This window comes from Bufo gargarizans, chromosome 4 (genome assembly GCF_014858855.1).
Source record: "Bufo gargarizans isolate SCDJY-AF-19 chromosome 4, ASM1485885v1, whole genome shotgun sequence".
Taxonomy (NCBI): Eukaryota; Metazoa; Chordata; class Amphibia; order Anura; family Bufonidae; genus Bufo; species Bufo gargarizans.
The window spans coordinates 357,219,160-357,245,546 of record NC_058083.1 but is presented as its reverse complement, the minus strand read 5'-3'; the positions used below and the strand labels follow the sequence as shown (position 1 = coordinate 357,245,546).

The window sequence follows — 26,387 nt, the reverse complement described above, 5'->3', positions numbered from 1 at the left end:
TGACCCCATAGCGGCATCCATTTAGAGATTGCATGGGGCAGACCTGCTGTCTTCCTGATCGCCTTCCAGGCTGCTATCGTATCTCTCAATAAAAGCGAGGATTTAATATCCCCAGGTAACGTGGCCAGGTTAGAGTGAAGGCACGATACCAAGTTCCAGGGAGCTACCAGATTTTGTTCCAATTCCCTATTAGAGAAAAGATCAGTATTGTGCACCCAATCGGATATGTGACGCATAAGGCATGATAAATTGTAGCCCCGCACATTCGGGAATTTCACCCCTCTCTCTGGTTTCCACAACATAAGCTTCAAAAGAGAGATACGAGGGCTCCTGCCGGACGACAAAAACGTGGTAAACGCTTTATTCAGGGCAGTGACATCAGTATGTTTCAGTAGAATTGGAAGCGTTTGGAGGGGGTAGAGCAGCTTAGAAAAACTCATAATTTTAATGAGCTGGCACCTTCCTAGTAGAGACAAGGGAAGTGAGTGCCATTTCTGTAGTTCAGATATTATTTTCGCTATGAGGGGAGGGTAGTTCAGCGAATACAGTGACCCCGGGAGCTTCCCAATTTTAACCCCTAAGTAAGTGACATATTTCTTAACAGCAGACAAAGAAAAACCTACGTCCAGCCAAAACTGCAGTGGATTAGTGGCGTGTAACTCCAGAATCTCACTTTTAGATGAATTTATTTTATATCCCGAGAAGGACCCCAAAAAACTTAGGAACTCCATTAAGGGGCCTGGGCAGACTAGATGGGCCAAATGGTTCTTATCTGCTGACACATTCTATGTTTCTAAGTGTCGCTGAGGAGTTTCCATAAAAATCTGAAGATCATCAGCATATAAAGCTAGTTTGACCTCTTTCTTACCTATGGTGATACCTGAGTACAAGTCAGAGTCCTCCAAAAATCTTGCTAGAGGCTCGATGGCTAAGTCAAAGAGGAGGGGGGAGAGCGGACAACCCTGTCTAGTTCCTCTTTGAAGGGGAAAAACCTGAGACAAGAAACCCTGAGACAAGAAATCTTGAATTTATCGAGCACCACCCCAAGCCAGTCCCATCGCAATGAATCAAAGCTTTTTCCGCATCTAAAGCCAGCAAAATAGGGGTCGAGCCTTGCTGGGCAGCGCCAAACCCAATCCAAGGTCGCCAATACCTTCCTGATATTGGCCACCCCCGACCTCCCTTTAATGAAACCAACTTGGGAAGAACCTACCAGGGTGGGCATTAGTAGACTCAGTCTGTCAGCTAATATTTTAGTCAAGATCTTGAGATCCTGGTTAATGAGCGAGATCGGGCGGTACGAGCCTGGAACTTGTGGGTCTTTATTAGGCTTGAGTATCAATTTGATGTGGGCAACATTAACATGAGCAGGAAAACTACCTGTGCGTAGTAGGTGATTAAAATATTCCGTTAGCGTGGGGGCAAGATTGTCTTGTAGCACTTTATAAAATTCCCCCAAGAAACCGTCAGGGCCTGGCGCCTTTCCATTATGTAGGGAGCGTATTATATGTAGTACTTCCTCAGCAGTTACCTCCGCATTCAAAGATCCCTGTTGTTCCTCAGTCAGAGAAGGCAGTTTGACGTCTAATAGAAAACGCTCGCCCTTTTTGGGATCTCCTGGAGTGTCACTGTAGAGACGCTCATAGTATTTCCCCCGCAAATCATTTATCAACTTAGGATTTGTTTGGACCACTCCCCCCTCTCCTTTCAGGGCTGTGATGACTGTAGGAGCCCTCCTGCCCCGTGCTAAGTTAGCCAACATTTTGCCAGATTTATTCCCAAATCTGAACACATCCGTCTGGAATTCTGACCTGTGCATTGCCTCCCTTTTATCTACCCATAGTTCAAAGGTATTTCTAGCTGCAATCCAGGCCTCCTTGCACTGAGTGGTAGCCACCTGGAGGAATTGAGTGTATGCCTGTCTGAGAGTTGAGCTAGCCTCCTGATATTGTTTTGCGACCACCTTGCGTAAATTACTGACATAACTGAGAATTCGACCCCTCAGGACCGCTTTAGCAGTCTCCCAATGGGTCGAAACATCTGATGCACCTCAGGAATTATCCCCTTGAAACTCCCACCACCAACCTTGCAGTGTATCTTTAAAGTTGTCATCTTTGGCCAGAAAAGAAGGAAAGCGCCACAGAAAGTCAGTTCCTCTAGGGTAAGTATCCTGCAGGGAAATGGAAATAGGTGAGTGGTCAGAAATAAGTAAGTCATGAATTTTAGCGGAGACCACCCTAGATGACATATGCAAGGGAAGGAACAGGTAGTCAATACGAGACCATACACCGTGTGCATGTGAAAAATGTGCATATTCCCTGTCATCAGGATGTAGAGAGCGCCAGGTATCATATAATCCTGTAGAGGCTAAAAAGGGAGGTAGGACCTTGTCAGAGAGCCTTTGTGCTCTGACCATCCCCTCAGCTCTCTTCCGGTCTTCCAGAACAGATGCGACTGAGTTAAAATCACCACCCACAATTTTATTGAGTTCCATCCATATGCAGTCTGTTCTCCAGAAGAGCGTAAAAGGGGGCGTTATTATCATTTGGGGCATATACATTATGGATACTATAAGATATTCCTCCAATCTCCACCAATAGCCTATGCCATCTGCCCTCACTGTCATGAGATTCTGATAGTATTTTACCTGAGAAATTTCTATGAAGTAAAGTGAGTACTCCAGCTTTGCATTCTCTGGCCGAGGATCCGTATACAGAACCTACCCAGAATTTTTTCAGGCGAAAGAAATATTTATCCTCCAAGTGCGTCTTTTGCAGGAGAACCACATCAGGTTGAAGACGCTTCAGGTGGCGCAAAATCTTGGACCGCTTTTGTGGGGAGCGTAAACCCTTGACATTCCAGGAGATGATTCGCATTTCAGCTCTGGTGTGCACGGATCCCCGGACAGAGAAAGCCAAGGGAGAAAGGAGGAGGGAAGGAAAAAGGAGGGAGGGAAAGAGAACAAAAAAGCAAAAGACAAAATCAATATAAGTATAACCAAAAAACACTGCCTGGATGTGTGGCAGCAGACAATAATCCGCTAGGCAGGATACGACTAGATGGTGTCAGCCATCACTAAATCTAGTTACAGACTTTCCTTTTTTCGGCCATGGCAGAGCTCTTGCATACCTAGCCTAAGCAATGGCAAACTGCACGACTGAACAATAAAAGGCCCCTAACATGGAGCATAGAGCAGAATAACATACATCCCTAATCTGGAACGGCTGAGCAGCACTAGCAAATACTACCCCTCAGGAACGAGTCCCAACCACATTTTGAGTTGAGGAGTATCAGCGCCCCCTTCTGGAGGCCCTTTCTGGGCCATTGCGCGAACGGTCATTCCCTCGGCGAACAGCTGGTTCCAATGAGTCCCTAAGAGTGGGCCTCCGAGGAGAAAGGGGGACATTATGCGGCTCTGAGTCCACAATCTCACCCAAGGCCTCCTCTGCTTCAGAAGGTGATCTAAAGGTAATAGTCCCTCCGTGTGCTCTGTGGATCTTCAGAATCGCAGGGAAAAGAAGTTGAAACCTGACGTCTCTTTGGTAAAGTGCAGTGCAGACTGGGCGAAAGCCTTGCGTTTTTTCGCCACCTCGGACGAGAAATCCTCAAACAATAAGATTTTGTGGCTTCTGATGGTTATCTGATGCCGTCTCCTACGAAAACTGCGAAGTAGAGGCACCTTATTATTAAAGTCCAGCAATTTAAAAATAACTTGGGGAGGCCGTCCATCCCCATCGCGGGGAGACTCCGAGTCAGAGTCCCTAGTGACGCCTCTTTCTGGGCCAATCCTGTGGGCCCGCTCCACCCGACAGAAATTTTTTAAGCCCAGGGCCTCAGGCAATTCTTTTTCACATACATCCAAAAGGTCCGGTTGTTTAATGGACTCAGGCAGGCCTACCACCCTCAGGTTGTTGCGGCGGGACTTGTTTTCAAGGTCATCCACTTTAAACCGCAGGTACTCCAGGGCATGCTGTTGAGATTTCAGAGTAGATTCAGTGTCTCCTGCTTGCTGCTGCAAGGAACGCAGCTCTTTCTCCAGGGCCCCCACTTGTATGCTGGTCTGATTTACTTCTTCCCTCAGGGAGTTAAAGGAGGCATTATACGCATTGCCACTTCAATGGCTAACTGTTTATAATCCAATGGGACCGAGCCACCCAAGGGGTATCCCTTGCCCTGAGAACTTTGGGAGCCCTCCTCCTGGAATATCAGTGGCTGAGTGTCCGCCATTTTTGCCGCGCTCTGTGAGGCTGCTAGCTGCGCACCTGTAATCTTCTGCCCACTACGGAGGAGATATCTTTCCATCAGCTCCTCGGTGCTGGTAGGTGGTGTCAGTCGGACGTCTCTCAGGGCTGAAAAGCAGTTCCCTGCGCTGCAAAATGAAGAAGGTGTTCAGCGATATGCAGGAGCTCCGTGCTCTGCGTCCTCACATGGCGCCGCCGAAACCGGAAGTCTTTTTTACCTATTAATACACCCCCACAATGTAAAATCAACACAGAACGGCTAATAGGACATAAGTATATTTCCTCTTAATACAACCCGTAAATGGCTGTAGTACAATGTAACTTCACAGCTGAACGGCAATTATGACATATTTTATCAATTCCCCCCCCCCCTATTAATTAGGCTGTACACTCTCCTATTGCACCCTGTTCTCCTTTTATAGTGTGGCTGATGCCTTCCTATATTTTCCCTACACCTTGAATAATCTTTCCCTAAACTTCTAAATTGATTTTTTAGCACAATAAAGTTTTTCCTAGCACTGTTCCTAGCACCTGCTGATGTCTCTCCCAGAACTAAGCACACTGGAAAATGGCAGAATCCAAAATGGCTGAGGCTATTTATAGGGCTGTGACATCACAGGGGCTGGCTGGCTGCTGATTGGCTGCATGCATGGCATTGTGGGTGATCCCTCGTTCCCAGACTTCTTTGCTCCATGTCCTAACACATGCAGCAGCCATTTTAGGAAAAAATGTGATTCGTTACCACGAAGCGTGAGGAAATTTGGATTCAGTGCAAATAAAAATTTTACTGAAATTCTGATCGACTTCCACTTTGTCAACTTCAATTCGCTCATCTCTATTAAAGGGTTTCTACCACTTGGATTTCACATAATTAGGTGTCAGACACTAGCGCTCCGCTAGTGTCTGCTCTGCCAAACTATCCTGCTATAATAGATTTTGGGGCAGCCGTTTACCTAAAAAAAGAACTTTTATTAATATGCTAATGACCCTCTAGGTGCTATGGGGGCGTCATTAGCACCTAGAGGATCGGTCTACCTTCTCAAGATGCCGCCGCTCAGCGCCTCCCTCCAGCCCGCCCATCTGCTTCGGAATGCATCAAACGGACGACTTCACGCGCATGCGCCGTGCGCGGCTGTATTCGGTGCATGCGCAGTGAATTTCCGACCGCTTCCCTGCTCAGACATCTCCACTGCGCCTGCGCCGATGACGTCATAGTGCTCCGAGGAACAGGCGCAGTGGAGATGTCTGAGCAGGGAAGCGGTCGGACATTCACTGCGCATGCGCGTGAAGTCGTCCGTTTGATGCATTCCGAAGCAGATGGGCGGGCTGGAGGGAGGCGCTGAGCGGCGGCATCTTGAGAAGGTAGACCGATCCTCTAGGTGCTAATGACACCCCCATAGCACCTAGACGGTCATTAGCATATTAATAAAAGTTCTTTTTTTAGGTAAACGGCTGCCCCAAAATCTATTATAGCAGGATAGTTTGGCAGAGCAGACACTAGCGGAGCGCTAGTGTCTGACACCTAATTATGTGAAATCCAAGTGGTAGAAACCCTTTAAATTTTGCTCCACTGCACAGTTGTATGAAACAAGATATTTAACCATGGCGTCATACTGATGCTATGTAATGCAACAGCTAACAGAAGGCATTCACTATGATACATTTTTCTCCACTGTACACTTACAGTATGTACAGGGTAAAAGATCATACTGTCCTGGCACATGGACACAACATAACTTTATCACAAAATTAAGGGAAAAACTTTGAATGTGGGTGCACTAAAACATGATGCACACAGCAATTACATCTACCTTATACACTCAGGCACACTAACTGTATCACTAAAATAGAATAACTCAGAATGTCGATCCAGTAGAACATGATGCACACAACGATTACACCTGCCTTTTATACTCAGGCACACTAACTGTATCCCTAAAGTAAGGGATTAACTCTGAATGTGGGTGCACTAGAACGTGACTTTTTTAAAATTAAATTTATGTGTGCATTTTTATATTGTGTATGTTAATCTTGAAAAATGAAAAATAAAATAAAAAGAATGTGGTGCACACAGTGATTATACTCAACCTGCAGACTCCCTTGCTGTCTCTCTACACCAGGCATGTCCAAACTGCGGCCCTCCAGTTGTTGCAAAACTACAACTCCCAGCATGCCCTAATAGCTGTAAGCTATGCCTGCTCTACACTCTCCATACAGTCTAAAAATACTTGCCCTACGATCTCCCTGCACTCTCCCTCTCTAATTTTCTTTTTAAAACAGTTTTTAGCAACATAGTGAAATGGCAACGACATCACAGGTTATGGCTAGCTGCACAGCATTATAGGTCATATTGCATTCCCAGGCTTCTTACTTTCAATCTGTAAAACATACAGCCGCCATTTTAGGAAAACATATTGATTAGCACGAGGAAATACAGATTTATGTTAAATCGGATTTTTACAAAACTTTGGGCCAAATTCCTTTCGGATGGCTCGATTCACCCAAAACTACCAATTAGGGCAAGCCCTCATTATCACTTACACTTAGTGTTATGTGATCCTCTGTCTTCTTCCTCCCTCATGGTTTGTCTCCATCAATATTAAAAGTAAAATGGTGCTGGTGACCGATTTTATGCAATTCATCCAAAAGCTTCAGATTCGTTTAATTTATGAATTTCACAAAAAATCATCTGGCAATCTGATTAGTTTGGAATCTTTTAGCTCATCTCTATAGTGTAAAGTAATGCTGCAATGAGGACTCTTTCATTCCACAGTGAAAGACCGCAACAGTACTGAGCACTGTGATGTTTTGTGCTGCACTGTGGTATTTGGTTCTGCTGGAGTGATAATTTTGTGCTGCACTATGGTACTGATCACCCTGTCCACTTCTGTTGTCCCTTCAAACCTGTATTATCCCACCTTCTATCAATTTGGACCCAGCTACAACCAGGGTCTCTCTTTTCATTTGTTTTTGTTTATTTATTTATTTATTTATTTGTTTTATAGGCCACTTTCCCAGTCTACTGCCCCAGGTGATAAATTTGGTGAATGCCTAGAAATGTTTGCCTATGTTAATACCAACTACAGTATTGGTTGGTTTACTTTGAAACATAATTGTACTGTAGCACAATTTTGGTACAAAAAGTTGCATCTTAGGCCATGCCCCACTTCCCCGCTAAGCCATGCTTTTCCAAACCAACTCCATGGCAAACTAGGTGCAGTGAATTTGTTACAGCTTTTTTCCGCTATTTATTGCAATGTCTAGGTGCACTTACATTTGTAAAAGTGTGACATTATGTATTGTTTTATTTAGGCTGTATGTTATTGTACATGTAAACAACATTTACATTATTATCTTTGCATCTTTACTTTCCAGTTCGCCTTGGAACCTAACTATTTGCACATATGGCCAAGAAATACATTTATGATGATTGCATTGCCCAATTTGGTAAGTTATCAATATTTTAATGATTGCATTGAAGTGTTCCTACTAAAAAATCATGACAAGAACTTCATAAGTATTAAGAACTTCATTCTATATTAAATGTAGTGGCCCACCAGGAAATCTCCCAGTAGGGTCTGTAGCCAGTCTACCACTGTTAAGGACTACAGTATATACAGGTATGAAAAGGACCAGCAACAGTGTTGGACTAAGGCCTTAGGCCACTTGCACACAAATGTTGTGCATCCGTTCCGTGCAATTTGCGGTCCCCAATGCACAGGCAACATCCGTCTTGCCACTTGGACGGATCGAGACCCATTCAACTTGAATGGGTCCGTGATCCATCCGCACTGCAAAAAAATAGTTCTATTTTTTTGTTGTGCGGAGGCACAGACAGAAACACCACGGAAGCACTCTATAGTGCTTCCGTGGGGATCTGGTCCCTGCCTCCGTTCTGCATCTCTGTAATTGTGGCCCCATTCAAGTGAATAGGTCCGCATTCGTGATGCGGAGTGCACATGGGCTAGTGCCAGTGTATTGCGGACCCTCCGTATGCAGGCTGCAATATGGCCACGGGCACACAACGTTCGTGTGCAAGTGGTCTTACTCACACAGTCAGTATTCGGTCAGTGATTTCCATCAGGGTCTAAACAGAGAGCAGTTGCAGATCTTTCCGTTAGGGCTCGTTCACACGACCACGTGAAGCCTGTGCCCGTGCTGTGGACCGCAAATTGCGGTCCGCAATGCATGGGCACCGACCGTGGCCCAGCCGCATGGGGATTGTGGTCCCATTCACCTGAATGGTTCTGCGATCCTTCCGTTCTGCAAAAAAGATTTTCATTTTCTATCTTTTTGCGGTGCGGAGGCACAGAACGGAACCCCAGAAAGCACTCCGTAGTGCTTCCATAATGTTCCGTTCCGTGCTTCCGTTCCGCATCTCCGGATTTGTGGACCCATTGAAGTGAATGGGTTTGCATCCATGATGCGGAATGCAGACGGAACGGTGTCCTTGTATTGCTGATCCGTAAATACGGTCCACAATACGGTAACGCTCAGCACACGTTCGTGTGAATGAGCCCTTATACCGTATTTCTCTGTAGCCTCCACTCCTAGTTTTGTCTCACAATCACTGATGGAAATCACTGACCAAAATACTGACATGTGAATAAGGCCTAACACAATTTTGATAATCTTATATTGATGGCAGCATGTTATAGAGCAGGAGGAGATTGATATATAGTTTCATGGGAAAAGATTCAGTAAAACGTGTATGTTATTCATTTAAATTCCTGTCCATTCTGGGCTTTGAAGACTTCTGCTATACAACATGCTACGTTCAAATTATTTAGCATTTTCATGCTGACAGGTTCCCTTTAAGGTGATCTGTTTATTTCTCAACCACTATAAGTGCTGCCTGCACACAGTGCAGATTACGTGTGGAAAAGCTGCAGCGTAATAAGTACAAGCAAAGTTTAAGACAAGTGTACCCTGCTTTTCTTGCTTGGGTGCGAATATTGGCCTGCTATGCGGATTTTAAAATCCTCAGCATGTCAATTTGCTGCATTATTTTTTTGTGTGTGCGGATTTCACCCCTTTCAATGGAAGGGTGAGATCTTTGCCAAAACCGCATCAAATTTGCACTGAAAACTGCACAACCAAGCACACCAAAACTGCAATAACTAGTGCAGATTTCATGCAGATTTTCTGCATACAAATCTACATAGTGTGCAAGTCCCCTAAGGCCTTCTGCACATGACCATAACTGTTTTTGAGGTCTGCAAAACACAGATACCAATCGGTTGCGTTCTGCATTATGTGCAGAACGCTAATGTAATGACCTAGAGTGGCATTACCAACTCTTTTGGACCCTCACTATCTTTATTGGTGTATCATGTGTCATCATATGTATTAAGGCCAGCTGGCCTGTGATTGTGGGAGGGGCTCGTTATTTACTCATAGCCTATTTAAGGGACACCTCTTACCTGGCTCCATACCATTCAAGGTCAGCGTTGAATGACCCTCCCACCACACCACATTATAACATTTATTTTCCTTTTTCTTATTTTCTTTTCCTTGGTAAGCCCTCTTCTTTCTCAGGCCTACCTCATTGTCGGTTCTGGCACACCACAACTGACTTGCCATTTTATACCATCCTACGTTCATTATGGTATTTTACTCTGTACTATCATGAGCTCCTAACACAGATATATATGTATTACCATATCCTGCAATGTATATGTATAATTTCCTTATAAAACAATGTTAAAGCGTAATGTGCCTGGTTCACAAGCAGATGGCGGCAAATCTGTGCACAGAGTTTCTCTGGAGAGGAACCTCCTTGTTACTTTCAGCCCTTTCTAGAGTTTAATCAGTGTTAGTCAATCTAGCCTACCCCCTCCTGGGGAAAGGTTTTGTGTTGGCTAGCAGAGCACTGTCTGCTCTGCTAGACCCACAGGCAGGGGCGTAACTACCATAGTGGCAGACCATGCAACTGCTATGGGGCCCAGGGCAAGAGGGGGTCCAGTTGGGATCATTCCCTCTTCTACTGGGGTGAAAACTTGAACAGGACTGTGCCGTCTAAAGGAACAACTTTTAGCAAATGAGGCAGTGGAAAAAATGACCCAAGGGTCATTGAAAGGGGTTTAGGCGGAAACTCTTCTGTCCTGTGTGGGGCCTGGTTTGATCCTTGCTATGGGGCCCTTACTTCTCTATATACACCACTGCCCACAGGCCCTGAAAGTTCTACACGGTTGCTTGTCCCCTCCTGGGATTGCATTGCCTTAACCCCAAGCTAAGAGAACTTGATGCCAGGAAGAAGTTAATTTGATTAAAGATAAAGAGACAGACTACAGACAGCTAAGTTCCCGCAGAAGAGGAAGAAGTTCCTATTTACTCCAGCCAAAATAGCATAGCTGAGAAAGCTACAGCATAGCCGAGCTGATATTGTGTTTGCCTGCCAGAGTTAAGCCAATACCTGCTGATGACCAAGATCAAGTTGAAAGATTTGTTCCTTGATGAATTTTATGCCAAGTAAAGCTGTGTTCAATGTTAATACAAAGTCTGGACTCTGTTTATTCTACTCATTCTTTACCCAAGTTCAACAACCCCTTTTTGCTTCAGACTACACCATGTCTGGGATCCAGGTAGGAGCACTGTGACATGTGCATACAACATCTACAGAGACAGGGTAGCCCACTCTACACCACTCTGGCAATCCTACATCTGAATACCCACATTTATACCATCTACAAAGGGGACTCCATGTCCTTGTTGCTTAACCGCAACTGGCCTCACAACTACTTACTCTTACAGAGGGACATATAATCGCAAATACCTCTTAAGGGTCAAGGGATACCCCAGACAATAGCAATAGGCCACTTTAACTTATGCATCTTGTGCGACCCATTGAAATGAATGGGTCTGCAAAAAATTTGCATCAGATGCCGACCAAATCTATGGTCATGTGAATAAGGCCCTAGGTTGTTGTTCCACAAAACCTGCCACAAAAAATAGTGTATACGTTTTTAATGCAGTGTTTTGAAATAGAGACAGAAATGATTTCAAAAGGAAGGGGGAAATGAACTTGCTAGATCCAGTTCTTAATTTGGCTCAAAAACTGCCACAAAAACTGACAGGACCCTCAGTCTGGTGTCACATAAGGTTGGGCAATATGCCGGTATTTACAATCTACCTCAGTATTAAGAAACAGTGATATGGCGTTATCACCATTTCTTAACCAATTAGTGACCAAGCCTGTTTGGGCCTTTATGACCAAGTGTTTTTCTTCCTTTTTTCATGGTCTCATTCCAAGAGCTATAACTTTTTTTTATTTTTTTGTCAATATACCTTTATGAGGGCTTGTTTTTTTACGGGACAAGTTTAAATTTTTAATGGCGCCATTTTGGTGTACAAATAACTTTCTGATTAACTTTTATTAACTCTTTCTGGGAGGGAGATAGGGGGAAAAATAGCGATACTGCCACTGCGTTTTTACATTATAAATTTTACGGCGTTAATTTTTCGGTACAAATAACATAATATCTTTATTCTCTGGGTCAATTCGATTACAGTGATACTAAATACTTATAATATATAACTTTTTACAACTTTTTTTGCAATAAATCTCCTTTTATTAACATTTTTTCCTATGGAGTTGTCTGAGGGCTTGATTTTTGGGGGACGACTTGTATTTTTCATTGGTATCATTTTGGAGTAAATTACGCTTTTTGAACGCTTGTTAATACGTTTTTTTTTCGGTGGAAACTAAGAATAAATGATAAATCCTGTCTTTTTTTTATTTTGTATGGCGTTCACCATAGGGGATAATTTATGTAATATTTATGTAGTCTGGGTCGTTACGGATGCGGTAATACCAAACATATGGGGCATATTTTATTTTTGCAATTTTTTTCATTGAAAAGCGTATTTTCAATGAAAAAAAAAGCATATTTTGTTTTACTTTATGGCATTTTTTTATTTAATAAACGTGTATTTTTTTTCTATTTTTTTTTTACTACTTAATAGTCCCACAAGGGGACTATAATATACATTATTTTGATTGCTTTTAAAATGTAATGCATTATCTCTATAATGCATTACATTTCAATAGCAATGCTATTCAAACATTGACCAGCAGGCTGCGCCAGAGCGGCACAGCCTGCTGGAGATAACTGAAGACAGGCTCGGGGCCCTGATCAGAAGAAAGGTAAGCTTTCCAAGACATCAGCACTCCGCAATCGCATTTTCGGGTTGCTGATGGGAGACAGAGGGAGTCCGCTCCCTCTGTCACCACTTTACATGAAGCGGGCGCCATTGCGCCCGGCATGTAAAGGGTTAAACAGCCCTGATCGGCACTCCTGCCGGTCCGGGCTGTTAGAGCAGGGCCCCGGCTCTCATGTGAGAGCCGGGGGAGCCGTGCAGCGCTTAGACTGGGCCGCCTTAAAAACGCGGCGGCCCAGCCTAAGGTCCCTTAGTGACCGCCGTAAAAAGGCGTATGGGTGGTTACTAAGGGGTTCATTACCGTGTTATTTTAGGACATCATAGAAGCGGTCACACTTGACAGTGCTGACCGCTTCTAAAATGGGAGCTGTGTATGTCCGTCCTGAGTTCATATTTAGATTATTCCATAACCATTCCTCAGATTCCTGCACCAAACTGAGGCTACTCATGTTGTAGTTTTATTACGTCCGCTGCTCGGCATGTTTGCCATGCTGCTGCCCGAACTCCAGCCCGCCCCCATTATAGTATTATAGTCAGTGGGGCCGGAGCGGACCTCCGGCGGCATGCGTGCACTAGTGGCAGCACGGATCTGTCAGGCTGTTCACCCGACAGAATAGCCAGCCTAAGAAGGCTGCTGCTAGTGTGAAAGTAGCCTGAGCTGGCCACCTCACACTGCTTCGCCCGGAAGTGACGCCGTCTTTTGCCTGAACACTGTCCGTATGATACGAAGCCAGTAGTGTTGAGCACAAATATTCGAAAAACTAATTTTTATCTTGAATATCACCACTTTGAGATATATATTTAGACTATAGTGCTATATATTTGTTATATCGAATATGCGTCATTTTTTCCATCTGAACACATGATTCCTCCCTGCTTCTTACTTGTGGGCCAATGACTCATTGGCCCACAAGCAACTTAAGCAGGGAGAAATCATGGTTTGAGATGGAAAAAAAAATGACAAAAAAAATAAAAATAAAAAAAGTGCTATATATTATATAGTGCTATATATTCGTATTTTTGAATATTCATAATTTTATTCCATCTGAAGTGAACAGTGTTCAGTGTTCACTTCAAATGGGGAAAACAAATGACGAATATTCTAAAATATGAATATATATATATATATATATATATATATACAGGGAGTGCAGAATTATTAGGCAAGTTGTATTTTTGAGGATTAATTTTATTATTGAACAACAACCATGTTCTCAATGAACCCAAAAAACTCATTAATATCAAAGCTGAATATTTTTGGAAGTAGTTTTTAGTTTGTTTTTAGTTTTAGCTATTTTAGGGGGATATCTGTGTGTGCAGGTGACTATTACTGTACATAATTATTAGGCAACTTCACAAAAAACAAATATATACCCATTTCAATTATTTATTTTTACTAGTGAAACCAATATAACATCTCAACATTCACAAATATACATTTCTGACATTCAAAAACAAAACAAAAACAAATCAGTGACCAATATAGCCACCTTTCTTTGCAAGGACACTCAAAAGCCTGCCATCCATGGATTCTGTCAGTGTTTTTATCTGTTCACCATCAACATTGCGTGCAGCAGCAACCACAGCCTCCCAGACACTGTTCAGAGAGGTGTACTGTTTTCCCTCCTTGTAAATCTCACATTTGATGATGGACCACAGGTTCTCAATGGGGTTCAGATCAGGTGAACAAGGAGGCCATGTCATTAGATTTTCTTCTTTTATACGCTTTCTTGCCAGCCACGTTGTGGAGTACTTGGACGCGTGTGATGGAGCATTGTCCTGCATGAAAATCATGTTTTTCTTACCTTGCAGACTTCTTCCTGTACCACTGCTTGAAGAAGGTGTCTTCCAGAAACTGGCAGTAGGACTGGGAGTTGAGCTTGACTCCATCCTCAACCCAAAAAGGCCCCACAAGCTCATCTTTGATGATACCAGCCCAAACCAGTACTCCACCTCCACCTTGCTGGCGTCTGAGTCGGACTGGAGCTCTCTGCCCTTTACCAATCCAGCCATCTGGCCCATCAAGACTCACTCTCATTTCATCAGTCCATAAAACCTTAGAAAAATCAGTCTTGAGATATTTCTTGGCCCAGTCTTGACGTTTCAGCTTGTGTGTCTTGTTCAGTGGTGGTCGTCTTTCAGCCTTTCTTACCTTGGCCATGTCTCTGAGTATTGCACACCTTGTGCTTTTGGGCACTCCAGTGATGTTGCAGCTCTGAAATATGGCCAAACTGGTGGCAAGTGGCATCTTGGCAGCTGCACGCTTGACTTTTCTCAGTTCATGGGCAGTTATTTTGCGCCTTGGTTTTTCCACACGCTTCTTGCGACCCTGTTGACTATTTTGAATGAAACGCTTGATTGTTCGATGATCACGCTTCAGAAGCTTTGCAATTTTAAGAGTGCTGCATCCCTCTGCAAGATATTTCACTATTTTTGACTTTTCTGAGCCTGTCAAGTCCTTCTTTTGACCCATTTTGCCAAAGTAAAGGAAGTTGCCTAATAATTATGCACACCTGATATAGGGTGTTGATGTCATTAGACCACACCCCTTCTCATTACAGAGATGCACATCACCTAATATGCTTAATTGGTAGTAGGCTTTCGAGCCTATACAGCTTGGAGTAAGACAACATGCATAAAGAGGGTGATGTGGTCAAAATACTAATTTGCCTAATAATTCTGCACGTAGTGTATATATATATATATGTGTATATATATAGAGCACTATATTAAGTATAGTGCTATACTGTATATTTGTTTTTTTAGAATATTCGTCATTTTTTCCATCTGAACAAATGATTCCTCCCGAATAGGGTTGCGCAAACCCAAACTGTAAACCCGAAACATTTCAGTAAAAGTGATTTCTCGGCGCTTTTTAAAAGGCTGCAGAGCAGCCAATCAACAAGCGTTTAACTCTGAGGCATGGCATGGCTGTGATTGGCCAGTGTAGCATGTGACCCAGCCTATATATAAGCTGGAGTCACGTAGTGCTGCATGTCACTCTGCTGTGATTAGTGTAGGGAGAGGATACTGCTGGTGATTTCAGGGAGAGAATAGGAGAGAATCTTTGCTCAAAACGTGAATCTAAATCAATGATCTACATACATTGTGTTGTGTGGGTGCAGGGCACAATTATATATATTTTTTTTATCCTGCCCTGAGCCCAGTGACCGAAAAAATATAACTTTTATAAGTCAGTTAGGTGGGCAGCGGCGGTCATTTTATGCAAGCTCAGTGCACTAGCACTGCATCTGAGCTTTTGGGACAAGCTTTAAAAACGGCACAAATCAGGTTTTGTTTTTTGTTTTTTAAATCACAATTTTTGGGGGCAATTTACAACATCTGGTGCATTTGCAGGCTTAGTCGGTGTGCAATTTAAGCTAGAAATACAGCCATCATTTTCTGGGTTTTTAAAAACACAAACTTTTTTTTGTTGCCAAAAAACACTATTTTCCAGATCTGCAAGTGTGAAATTCAAGTTTAATATATACAGTTTTCATATTCTGTTACCCCCCCCCCCCTCAAAAAAAAAAAACTTTTTGGGCAATATACAACATCTGGATTAGTCAGTGTGCAATTTAAGCTAGAAATACAGCCATCATTTTCTTGATTTTTGAAAAACATTTTGCCAGATTCCACTATTTTTCTGGCCTTGCAGCATCAGCACGTGTGAAATTCCAGGGTTATATACTGCTGTCAAATTCAGTTACTAAACAAACACCCGTTTCGGCAAAAATTTTTAGTTGGCAGCCTTTGCTGCAGATGTCATTGTGAGATACCGCCTTTATATACTGTCTTTCTATTCAGTTATTTCAAATAAAGACATTTTGGGCACAATTCTTTGATAGTGTCCTAGTGTGGATCAGGGCGTGTGAGATACACCCTTTAAATACAGGGGTTTGAAATCTTGACATTTGAAATTCCAGGGTTATATACTGCTGCCATATTCAGTTATTAACCCCTTAAGGACTTAGGGCGTACCGGTATGCCCTATTTCCGAGTCCTTACTGAGCAGACTGGGAAGGTTCCCATGGCAACAGTACGCCTTCTCAGGCATCGTGCTGTACATGGTGCTGAACAGATCTGTGCTAAAGGCAGAGATCTGTTCAGACAGTGTAGGCAAAATACAGTACAAAACACTATATAGTGTACTGTATTATACAGACATCAGACCCACTGAATCTTCAAAACCAAGTGGGTTTGGGTAAAAAAAAAAGTAAAAAAAAAGTTAAGATAAAAAAACACTTATCACAGAATAAAAAAAAAATACACTACACATTAGGTATCGCCGCGTCCGTAACGACCTGATCTATAAAATGGTCATGTTACTTTCCCCGTACGGTGAACGCCATAAAAATATATGAGAAAATTGAAATTTTGCCAACCTTACTCCCCCAAAAAGGTAATAAAAGTGATCAAAAAAGTTGTATTTACGACAAAATAGTACCAATCAAACAGTCATCTCCTCCCGCAAAAATCATACCTTACCCAAGATAATTGCCCAAAAACTGAAAAAAACTATGGCTCTTAGGCCCCTATCACAGGGGCGAGTTTTCCGTGCGGGTGCAATGCATGAGGTGAACGCACTGAATCCGGACACATTCATTTCTACGGGGCTGTGCACATGAGCGGTGATTTTCCCGCATCACTTGCGCGTTGAGTGAAAATCGCAGCATGCTCTATATTGTGCGATTTAAATTTTTTTTTTCATGCGACGCAGGCCCCATAGAAGTGAATGGGGTGCGTGAAAATCCCATAGCATCCGAAAGCAAGTGCGGATGCGGTGCGATTTTCACACATGGTTACTAGGTGACAGTCTATTCACTGTATTATTTTCAAATAAATAATAGCATTCTGAATACAGAATGCATAGTATAATAGTGCTGGAGGGGTTAAAAAATAAATAAAAAATTTAACTCCCCTTCTCCTTTTGATCGCGTAGTTCCCGGTCTCTTTACTTCTTGAATAATGAGCTGTGGGCTAAAGGACCTGTGGTGATGTCAGATCACATGCTCCATCACCACGGTGATGGACCATGTGATCTGACGTCACCACAGGTCAAAATAATACAATCTTCAGAACATCAATCCCAAGCCCGAACTTCTGTGAAGAAGTTCGGGTTTGGGTACCAAACATGCGCGATTATTCTCATGCGAGTGCAAAACGCATTTCAATGTCTTGCACTCGCGCGGAGAAATTTAGCATTTTCCGGCAACGCACCCGCCTATTATCCGGGCCAAAAATAAGACGCCCGTGTGAAAGAGGCCTTAGACTATGGAAACCCTAAAAAAAAAAAAATTATATATATATACACTCGCCTAAAGAATTATTAGGAACACCATACTAATACGGTGTTGGACCCTCTTTTGCCTTCAGAACTGCCTTAATTCTACGTGGCATTGATTCAACAAGGTTCTTATGGCATTCTTTAGAAATGTTGGCCCATATTGATAGGATAGCATCTTGCAGTTGATGGAGTAGGCGACCGAACCGGCAGCGGTAGTTGGTCGGGCCTAATGCGGCTCTACGAATGGTGAGGCCTGAACAAGTACAGGCGATAGTAGATTGGGTTGCTGACAGTGAATCCAGTTCCTTTACATTGTATCCCACCCACTCTCCTGCTGAAAGACCACAGTTGTCCATCAGTCTTTCACTTCACCCCCTTACAAATCATGCAACAGTCTCTTCTGCTTTTTGATGACTCTGTTAGCAGGGTTTCCCAGGGCCATCCACCTAGCCCTGCCCCAGAAGTGGAAGAGATTGAGTGCACCAATGCCCAACCACTTATCTTTCAAGATGAGTACATGGGAGGACAATCACAGCACGTCTCGGATGATGACAAAACACAGGTGCCAACTGCTGGGGCTTTTGATGGTGTGCAGACCGACAAGGAAGGCAGGGATGAAGACTGGGTGGAAGATGATGTGGAGGACGATGAGGTCCTCGACCCCACATGGAATCAAGGTCATGCGAGTGACCTATGTAGTTCGGAGGAAGAGGCGGTGGTCGCACAGAGCCACCAGCACAGCAGAAGAGGGAGCAGGGTGCAAAAGCGGAGCGGCCATCCTCTAGACAGAACGCCTGCTACTGCCCACCGCAGCAAGGGACCAAGCACACCAAAGCCAGCTCCAAGGAGTTCCCTGGCGTGGCAGTTCTTCAAACAATGTGCTGACAACAAGACACGAGTGGTTTGCACGCTGTGCAATCGGAGCCTGAAGCGAGGCATAAACGTTCTCAACCTGAGCACAACCTGCATGACCAGGCATTTTAGTGCAAAGCACGAGCTGCAGTGGAGTAGACACCTCAAAAACCAAGAAAGGTCTCGGGCTCCTCCTGCTTCCTCTTCTGCTGCAGTCTCGGCCTCTTCATCCACCTCTGGAGTGACAGTGCCACCTGCCACCGCCAAAACAGAGGATCTGTCAGCAACACCACCATCTGGGTCACCAAGCATCTGCACAATGTCCCACGGAAGCGTTCAGCTCTCCATCTCCTAAACGCTGGAGAGGAAGAGGAAGTTACCCCCCCCCCTACCCACCCGCGATCCCTAGCACTGAATGCCAGCATTTCTAAATTACTGGCCTTTGAAATGCTGTCATTCCGTCTGGTGGAGATGGATAGTTTTAAAAGCCTTATGGCGGTGGCTGTCCCACAGTACATCGTGCCCAGCCGTCACTACTCTTCCAGAAAGGGGACAAAATCAGGTGTGCACTGTGCAACGCCATCTGTAGCAAGGTGCACCTCACTATGGATACGTGGACCAGTAAACATAACAGCACACTGGGTAAATGCAGTGGCAGCTGGGCCTAAGGCGGATAGCAGTTTGGCGCATTTCCTTCCACCACCGAGGATTGCAGGGCGCTTCAGTTTGCCTCCTGTTGCGTCCTCCTTCTACTCTGCTACCTCATCCTCTTCCGGCTCCTCATCCGCTCAGCGTAACACCTTCACCACCAACTTCAGCACAGCCAGGGGTAAACGACAGCAGGCAGTTTTAAAACGTATCTGTTTGTGGGACAAACCGCGCAGGAGCTGTGGACGGGCCTTGAATAACAGACCAATGAGTGGTTGGTGCCAGTGAGCCTCAAGCCTGGCCTGTTGGTGTGCGATAATGGGCAAAATCTCGTAGCAGCTCTGGGACTATCCGGTTTGATGCACATCCCTTGCCTGGTGCATGTGCTGAATTTGGTGGTGCAGAGATTCCTTAAAAATTACCCTAATATGTCAGTGCTACAGTGTAACTTTGGCCTTCCCGCTCACTGCCTCATATGCGACGTGCCCACAAGGTGGAACTTCACCTTGCACATGCTGACCAGACTGCGAGCAGCAGCAGGCGATAGTGGAGTTTCAGCTGCTTCACGCACGGGTAAGTCGCTCGGCGGAACAGCCCCACTTCACTACCAATGACTGGGCCTCCATGCGAGACCTGTGTTTCTTGTTGCGCTGTTTGAAGTACTCCACCAACATGGCCAGTGCCTGGACAGTTGTTTAACAGGAAGGGAGAATGCCCGGCTGCTTTTCGATTTCTTTTCTGGAACACCATGATGTTGGTTTTCTTTGGATTGATGGGCAATGCCCATGTGTTACTGAACTTCTCCAGGATTTTCAGGTTATCATGGAGACCTTTCTCAGTTGGCGATAGTAGCAGAAGATTATCTGCATAAAGGAGAAATTTCACCTCAGTGTCATGGAGGATGAGACCAGGTGCTGTGGAGGACTTCAGAGCCGCCGCCAGCTCATTGATGTAGATGTTAAACAGGGTTGGACTGAATCTGCAGCCCTGTCTGACTCCTCGGCTCTGTTGGAAATAAGCCGTTCTCCTCCCATTTACCTTCACGCTGCATCTGTTCTCAGTGTAGGAACTTCTGATGACATCATGTTTTTCCTCCTATTCCGCTTTGAAGAAGTTTCAGGAATAGACTCGGATGCCACACTGAGTCAAAGGCCTTCTTAAAGTCCACAAAGCAGGCATAGATCTTTCCATGCTTTGTATTGTGGACATGGCTCTTCATGAGGCTCTGCAGGGTGTAGATGTGGTGCGGTGGTTTGGTATGAAGCCTGCTTGGCTTCTGCTGAGGATGTTGTGCTGGGTGAGGAAGCTGAGGATCCTCTTATTCAGGATACTGCTGAGGTGTTTTCCCAGGATACTGCTGACACATATCCCTCTATAGTTGGCTGGGTCATACCTGTCTCCGCCCTTGTGTATGGGGGTGATGATGCCCTGGTTCCAGCTCTGGGGGAAGTAGCCGGCACTCAGCACAACATTGTAGAGTTTTACTAATGCGGCCTGGATACCTGGCGGGCTGTATTTGATAATTTCTGGAAGAATCCCACCTGGGCCGCTGGCTTTTTTACTCTTTATCAATGAGATTCTCTGTTATCTCCTGCAGCGTGATCAGTGTGTCTAGTGGATTTTGGAAATCTTTCATTTTTTATTTTTTTTTCCTCCATATCCTTCAGCTTTTTTGTAATTTCTTTTTGTTCTGGGCTTTGATCTTCCCTCGAAATGGCTTTGTACAGGTCCTTGAAGTACTGGAGCCAGATGTTGCCGTTTTGGATGTGGAGGTTGGTGTTCTTGTTGGTTTTGTCCATCTGCTTCCATTGTTCCCAGAAGCAGTTGTCCTGAAGAGCGTCTTGGAGTTGGAGGAGCTTGGTTGAGATGTTGCCTTGCTTTTTCTTTCTGAGGGTATTATTGTATTGCCTTTGTATGTTGTTGTAGCCTTCCCTCAGACTGGGGCTGTATAGTTCGGGTTCGTACCGAATTTTGGGGTGTCCGTGACACTGACCCGAACATTTTCGTAAAAGTTGGGGTTCGGTGTTCGTCGCTTTCTTGGCGCTTTTTGAAAGGCTGCAAAGCAGCCAATCGACAAGCGTCATACTACTTGCCCCAAGAGGCCATCACAGCCATGCCTACTATTGGCATGGCTGTAATTGGCTAGTGCAGCATGTGACCCAGCCTCTATTTAAGCTGGAGTCACGTAGCGCCGCACGTCACTCTGCTCTGATCAGTGTAGGGAGAGGTTGCAGCTGCGACGTTAGGGCGAGATTAGGCAGTGATTAACTCCTCCAAATGACTTCATTCATTGATCGATCTGCAACTGTGGATCATTGAACTGCTGATATTCAATTGCTCACTGTTTTTAGGCTGCCCAGAGCGTTTTTCATTCACTTTTTTCTGGGGTGATCGGCGGCCATTTTGTGTCTTCTGGTGCACCAGCACAAGCTGCCACCAAGTGCATTTAACCCTCAATAGTGTGGTTATTTTTTGGCCATATACTACATCAGGGGCAAGCTGAGCCTGTCACCAAGTGCATTTAACCCTCAATAGTGTGGTTGTTTTTTGGCCATATACTACATCAGGGGCAAGCTGTCACACAAAGTGCATTTAACCATCAATAGTGTGGTTATTTTTTGGCCAAATCCCAGTCTAATTCTGACTGTAAACGTATACCTGTCACCCAGCGCCTAAATAATAGGCCTCAAATTTATAGTCAGCTAAATCTGTGGTTTTTGCTGTGGCTGGGCAAGTTATTTAGTGTCCGTCAAAGCACAGTTTTTGTTCTGGGTTGAAATACAATTCCCAATTTAGAAATTCTCTAAATTAGTGGTTTCTGCTGCATCAGGCCTACTTTAAATGTATCCCTAAAAGGGAATATTAGATTCAAGGTGCTGATAGGGTCATTCTCAATAACTTGACACACACGCTACTGTGCATATCCAAATCTAATTCTGTCCGTAAACGTATACCTGTCACCCAGCGCCTAAATACTAGGCCTCAAATTCATAGTCGGCTAAATCTGTGGTTACTGCTGTGCCTGTATTAGTGTAATACGGTACCTAAATAGATAGCCAGATAGTGTTAGGTGTCTGTAAAAAAAAAAAAAAAAGGCCTGAATTTGAATTCAATACATTGGGCCAAATAATATTTTTGTTGTGGTGAACCATAACAATGAGAAAAACATCTAGTAAGGGACGCGGACGTGGACATGGTCGTGGTGGTGTTAGTGGACCCTCTGGTGCTGGGAGAGGACGTGGCCGTTCTGCCACATCCACACGTCCTAGTGTACCAACTACCTCAGGTCCCAGTAGCCGCCAGAATTTACCGCGATATATGGTGGGGCCCAATGCCGTTCTAAGGATGGTAAGGCCTGAGCAGGTACAGGCATTAGTCAATTGGGTGGCCGACAGTGGATCCAGCACGTTCACATTATCTCCCACCCAGTCTTCTGCAGAAAGCGCACAGATGGCGCCTGAAAACCAACCCCATCAGTCTGTCACATCACCCCCATGCATATCAGGGAAACTGTCTGAGCCTCAAGTTATGCAGGAGTCTCTTATGCTGTTTGAAGACTCTGCTGGCAGGGTTTCCCAAGGGCATCCACCTAGCCCTTCCACAGCGGTGGAAGACATAAAATGCACTGACGCACAACCACTTATGTTTTCTGATGATGAGGACATGGGAATACCACCTCAGCACGTCTCTGATGATGAAACACAGGTGCCAACTGCTGCGTCTTTCTGCAGTGTGCAGACTGAACAGGAGGTCAGGGATCAAGACTAGGTGGAAGACGATGCAGGGGACGATGAGGTCCTAGACCCCACATGGAAAGAAGGTCGTGCCACTGACTTTCACAGTTTGGAGGAAGAGGCAGTGGTGAGACCGAGCCAACAGCGTAGCAAAAGAGGGAGCAGTGGGCAAAAGCAGAACACCCGCCGCCAAGAGACTCCGTCTGCTACTGACCGCCGCAATCTGGGACCGAGCACCCCAAAGGCAGCTTCAAGGAGTTCCCTGGCATGGCACTTCTTCAAACAATGTGCTGATGACAAGACCCGAGTGGTTTGCACGCTGTGCCATCAGAGCCTGAAGCGAGGCATTAACGTTCTGAACCTTAGCACAACCTGCATGACCAGGCACCTGCATGCAAAGCATGAACTGCAGTGAAGTAAACACCTTAAAAACAAGGAACTCACTCAGGCTCCGCCTGCTACCTCTTCTGTTACTGCCGCCTCGGCCTCTTCCTCCGCCTCTGGAGGAACGTTGGCACCTGCCGCCCAGCAAACAGGGGATGTACCACCAACACCACCACCTCCGTCACCAGGCATCTCAACCATGTCACACGGCAGCGTTCAGCTCTCCATCTCACAAACATTTGAGAGAAAGCGTAAATTCCCACCTAGCCACCCTCGATCCCTGGCCCTGAATGCCAGCATTTCTAAACTACTGGCCTATGAAATGCTGTCATTCAGGCTGGTGGACACAGACAGCTTCAAACAGCTCATGTCGCTTGCTGTCCCACAGTATGTTGTTCCCAGCCGGCACTACTTCTCCAAGAGAGCCGTGCCTTCCCTGCACAACCAAGTATCCGATAAAATCAAGTGTGCACTGCGCAACGCCATCTGTGGCAAGGTCCACCTAACCACAGATACGTGGACCAGTAAGCACGGCCAGGGATGCTATATCTCCCTAACTACACACTGGGTAAATGTAGTAGCGGCTGGGCCCCAGGCGGAGAGCTGTTTGGCGCACGTCCTTCCGCCGCCAAGAATCGCAGGGCAACATTCTTTGCCTCCTGTTGCCTCCTCCTCCTACTCGGCTTCCTCCTCCTCTTCTTCCACCTGCTCATCCAGTCAGCCACACACCTTCACCACCAACTTCAGCACAGCCCGGGGTAAATGTCAGCAAGTCATTCTGAAACTCATATGTTTGGGGGACAGGCCCCACACCGCACAGGAGTTGTGGCGGGGTAAAGAACAGACCGACGAGTGGTTGCTGCCAGTGAGCCTCAAGCCCGGCCTGGTGGTGTGCGATAATGGGCGAAATCTCGTTGCAGCTCTGGGACTAGCCGGTATGACGCACATCCCTTGCTTGGCGCATGTGCTGAATTTGGTGGTGCAGAAGTTCATTCACAACTACCCCGACATGTCAGAGCTGCTGCATAAAGTGCGGGCCGTCTGTTCGCGCTTCCGGCGTTCACATCCTGCCACTGCTCGCCTGTCTGCGCTACAGCGTAACTTCGGCCTTTCCGCTCACCGCCTCATATGCGACATGCCCACCAGGTGGAACTCCACCTTGCACATGCTGGACAGACTGTGCGAGCAGCAGGGCATAGTGGAGTTTCAGCTGCAGCACGCACGGGTCAGTCACACCGCAGAACAGCACCACTTTACCACCAATGACTGGGCCTCCATGCGAGACCTGTGTGCCCTGTTGCGCTGTTTCGAGTACTCCACCAACATGGCAAATGGCGATGATGCCGTTATCAGCGTTACAATACCATTTCTATGCCTCCTTGAGAAAACACTTAGGGCGATGATGGAACAGGAGGTGGCCCATGAGGAGGAGGCGGAGGAAGAGGGGTCATTTTTAGCACTATTAGGCCAGTCTCTTCGAAGTGACTCAGGGAGTTTTTTTGCAACAGCAGAGGCCAGGTACAAATTAGGCCAGCCAGGCCCCACTACTGGAGGACGTGAAGGAGGATGAGGATGAAGCATGGTCACAGTGGGGTGGCACCCAATGCAGCTCGGGCCCATCACTGGTGCATGGCTGGGGGAAAACGCAGGACGATGACGATACGCCTCCCACAGAGGACAGCTTGTCCTTACCCCTGGGCAGCCTGGCACACATGAGCGACTACATGCTGCAGTGCCTGCGCAACGACAGCAGAGTTGCCCACATTTTAACGTGTGCGGACTACTGGGTTGCCACCCTGCTGGATCCACGGTACAAAGACAATGTGCCCACCTTACTTCCTGCACTGGAGCGTGATAGGAAGATGCGCGAGTACAAGCGCACGTTGGTAGACGCGCTACTGAGAGCATTCCCAAATGTCACAGGGGAACAAGTGGAATCCCAAGGCCAAGGCAGAGGAGGAGCAAGAGGTCGCCAAAGCAGCTGTGTCACGGCCAGCTCCTCTGAGGGCAGGGTTAGCATGGCAGAGATGTGGAAAAGTTTTGTCAACACGCCACAGCTAACTGCACCACCACCTGATATGCAACGTGTTAGCAGGAGGCAACATTTCACTAACATGGTGGAACAGTACGTGTGCACACCCCTCCACGTACTGACTGATGGTTCGGCCCCATTCAACTTCTGGGTCTCTAAATAGTCCACGTGGCCAGAGCTAGCCTTTTATGCCTTGGAGGTTCTGGCCTGCCCGGCGGCCAGCGTTTTGTCTGAACGTGTATTCAGCACGGCAGGGGGCGTCATTACAGACAAACGCAGCCGCCTGTCCACAGCCAATGTGGACAAGCTGACGTTCATAAAAATGAACCAGGCATGGATCCCACAGGACCTGTCCATCCCTTGTGCAGATTAGACATTAACTACCTCCCCTTAACCATATATTATTGTACTGCAGGGCACTTCCTCATTCAATCCTATTTTTATTTTTATTTTACCATTTATATTGCGAGGCAACCCAAAGTTGAATGAACCTCTCCTCTGTCTGGGTGCCGGGGCCTAAATATATGACAATGGACTGTTCCAGTGTTGGGTGACGTGAAGCATGATTCTCTGCTATGACATGAAGACTGATTCTCTTCTGACATGAAGCCAGATTCTCTGTTAAGGGACCTCTCTCCTCTGCCTGGGTGCCTGGGACTAAATATCTGACAATGGACTGTTACAGTGGTGGGTGACGTGAAGCCAGATTCTCTGCTATGGGACCTCTCTCCAATTGATATTGGTTAATTTTTATTTTATCTTAATTTTTATTCATTTCCCTATCCACATTTGTTTGCAGGGGATTTACCTACATGTTGCTGCCTTTTGCAGCCCTCTAGCTCTTTCCTGGGCTGTTTTACAGCCTTTTTAGTGCCGAAAAGTTCGGGTCCCCATTGACTTCAATGCGGTTTGGATTCGGATCCCGAACCCGAACTTTTCCGGGAACTTCGGCTGAACTTCTCGAACCCGAACATCCAGGTGTTCGCTCAACTCTAGTTATTTGCTTATTTCCGTTGAGATGCTCTAAGATATCATCTCTCAGAAAACCC

The 26,387-nt window shown here is 45.6% G+C and overlaps 1 protein-coding gene across 1 annotated transcript in view; it reads left to right on the top strand.

Moving 5' to 3' along the window:
• The window catches only part of KMO (kynurenine 3-monooxygenase), an 866,528-nt gene that overhangs the window by 334,761 nt on the left and 505,380 nt on the right, over nt 1-26,387 (top strand). Inside the window, exon 8 of the mRNA XM_044291809.1 lies at nt 7,617-7,688. Coding sequence (XP_044147744.1) covers nt 7,617-7,688 — 72 coding nt within the window. The remainder of the gene's footprint in view (nt 1-7,616; nt 7,689-26,387) is intronic.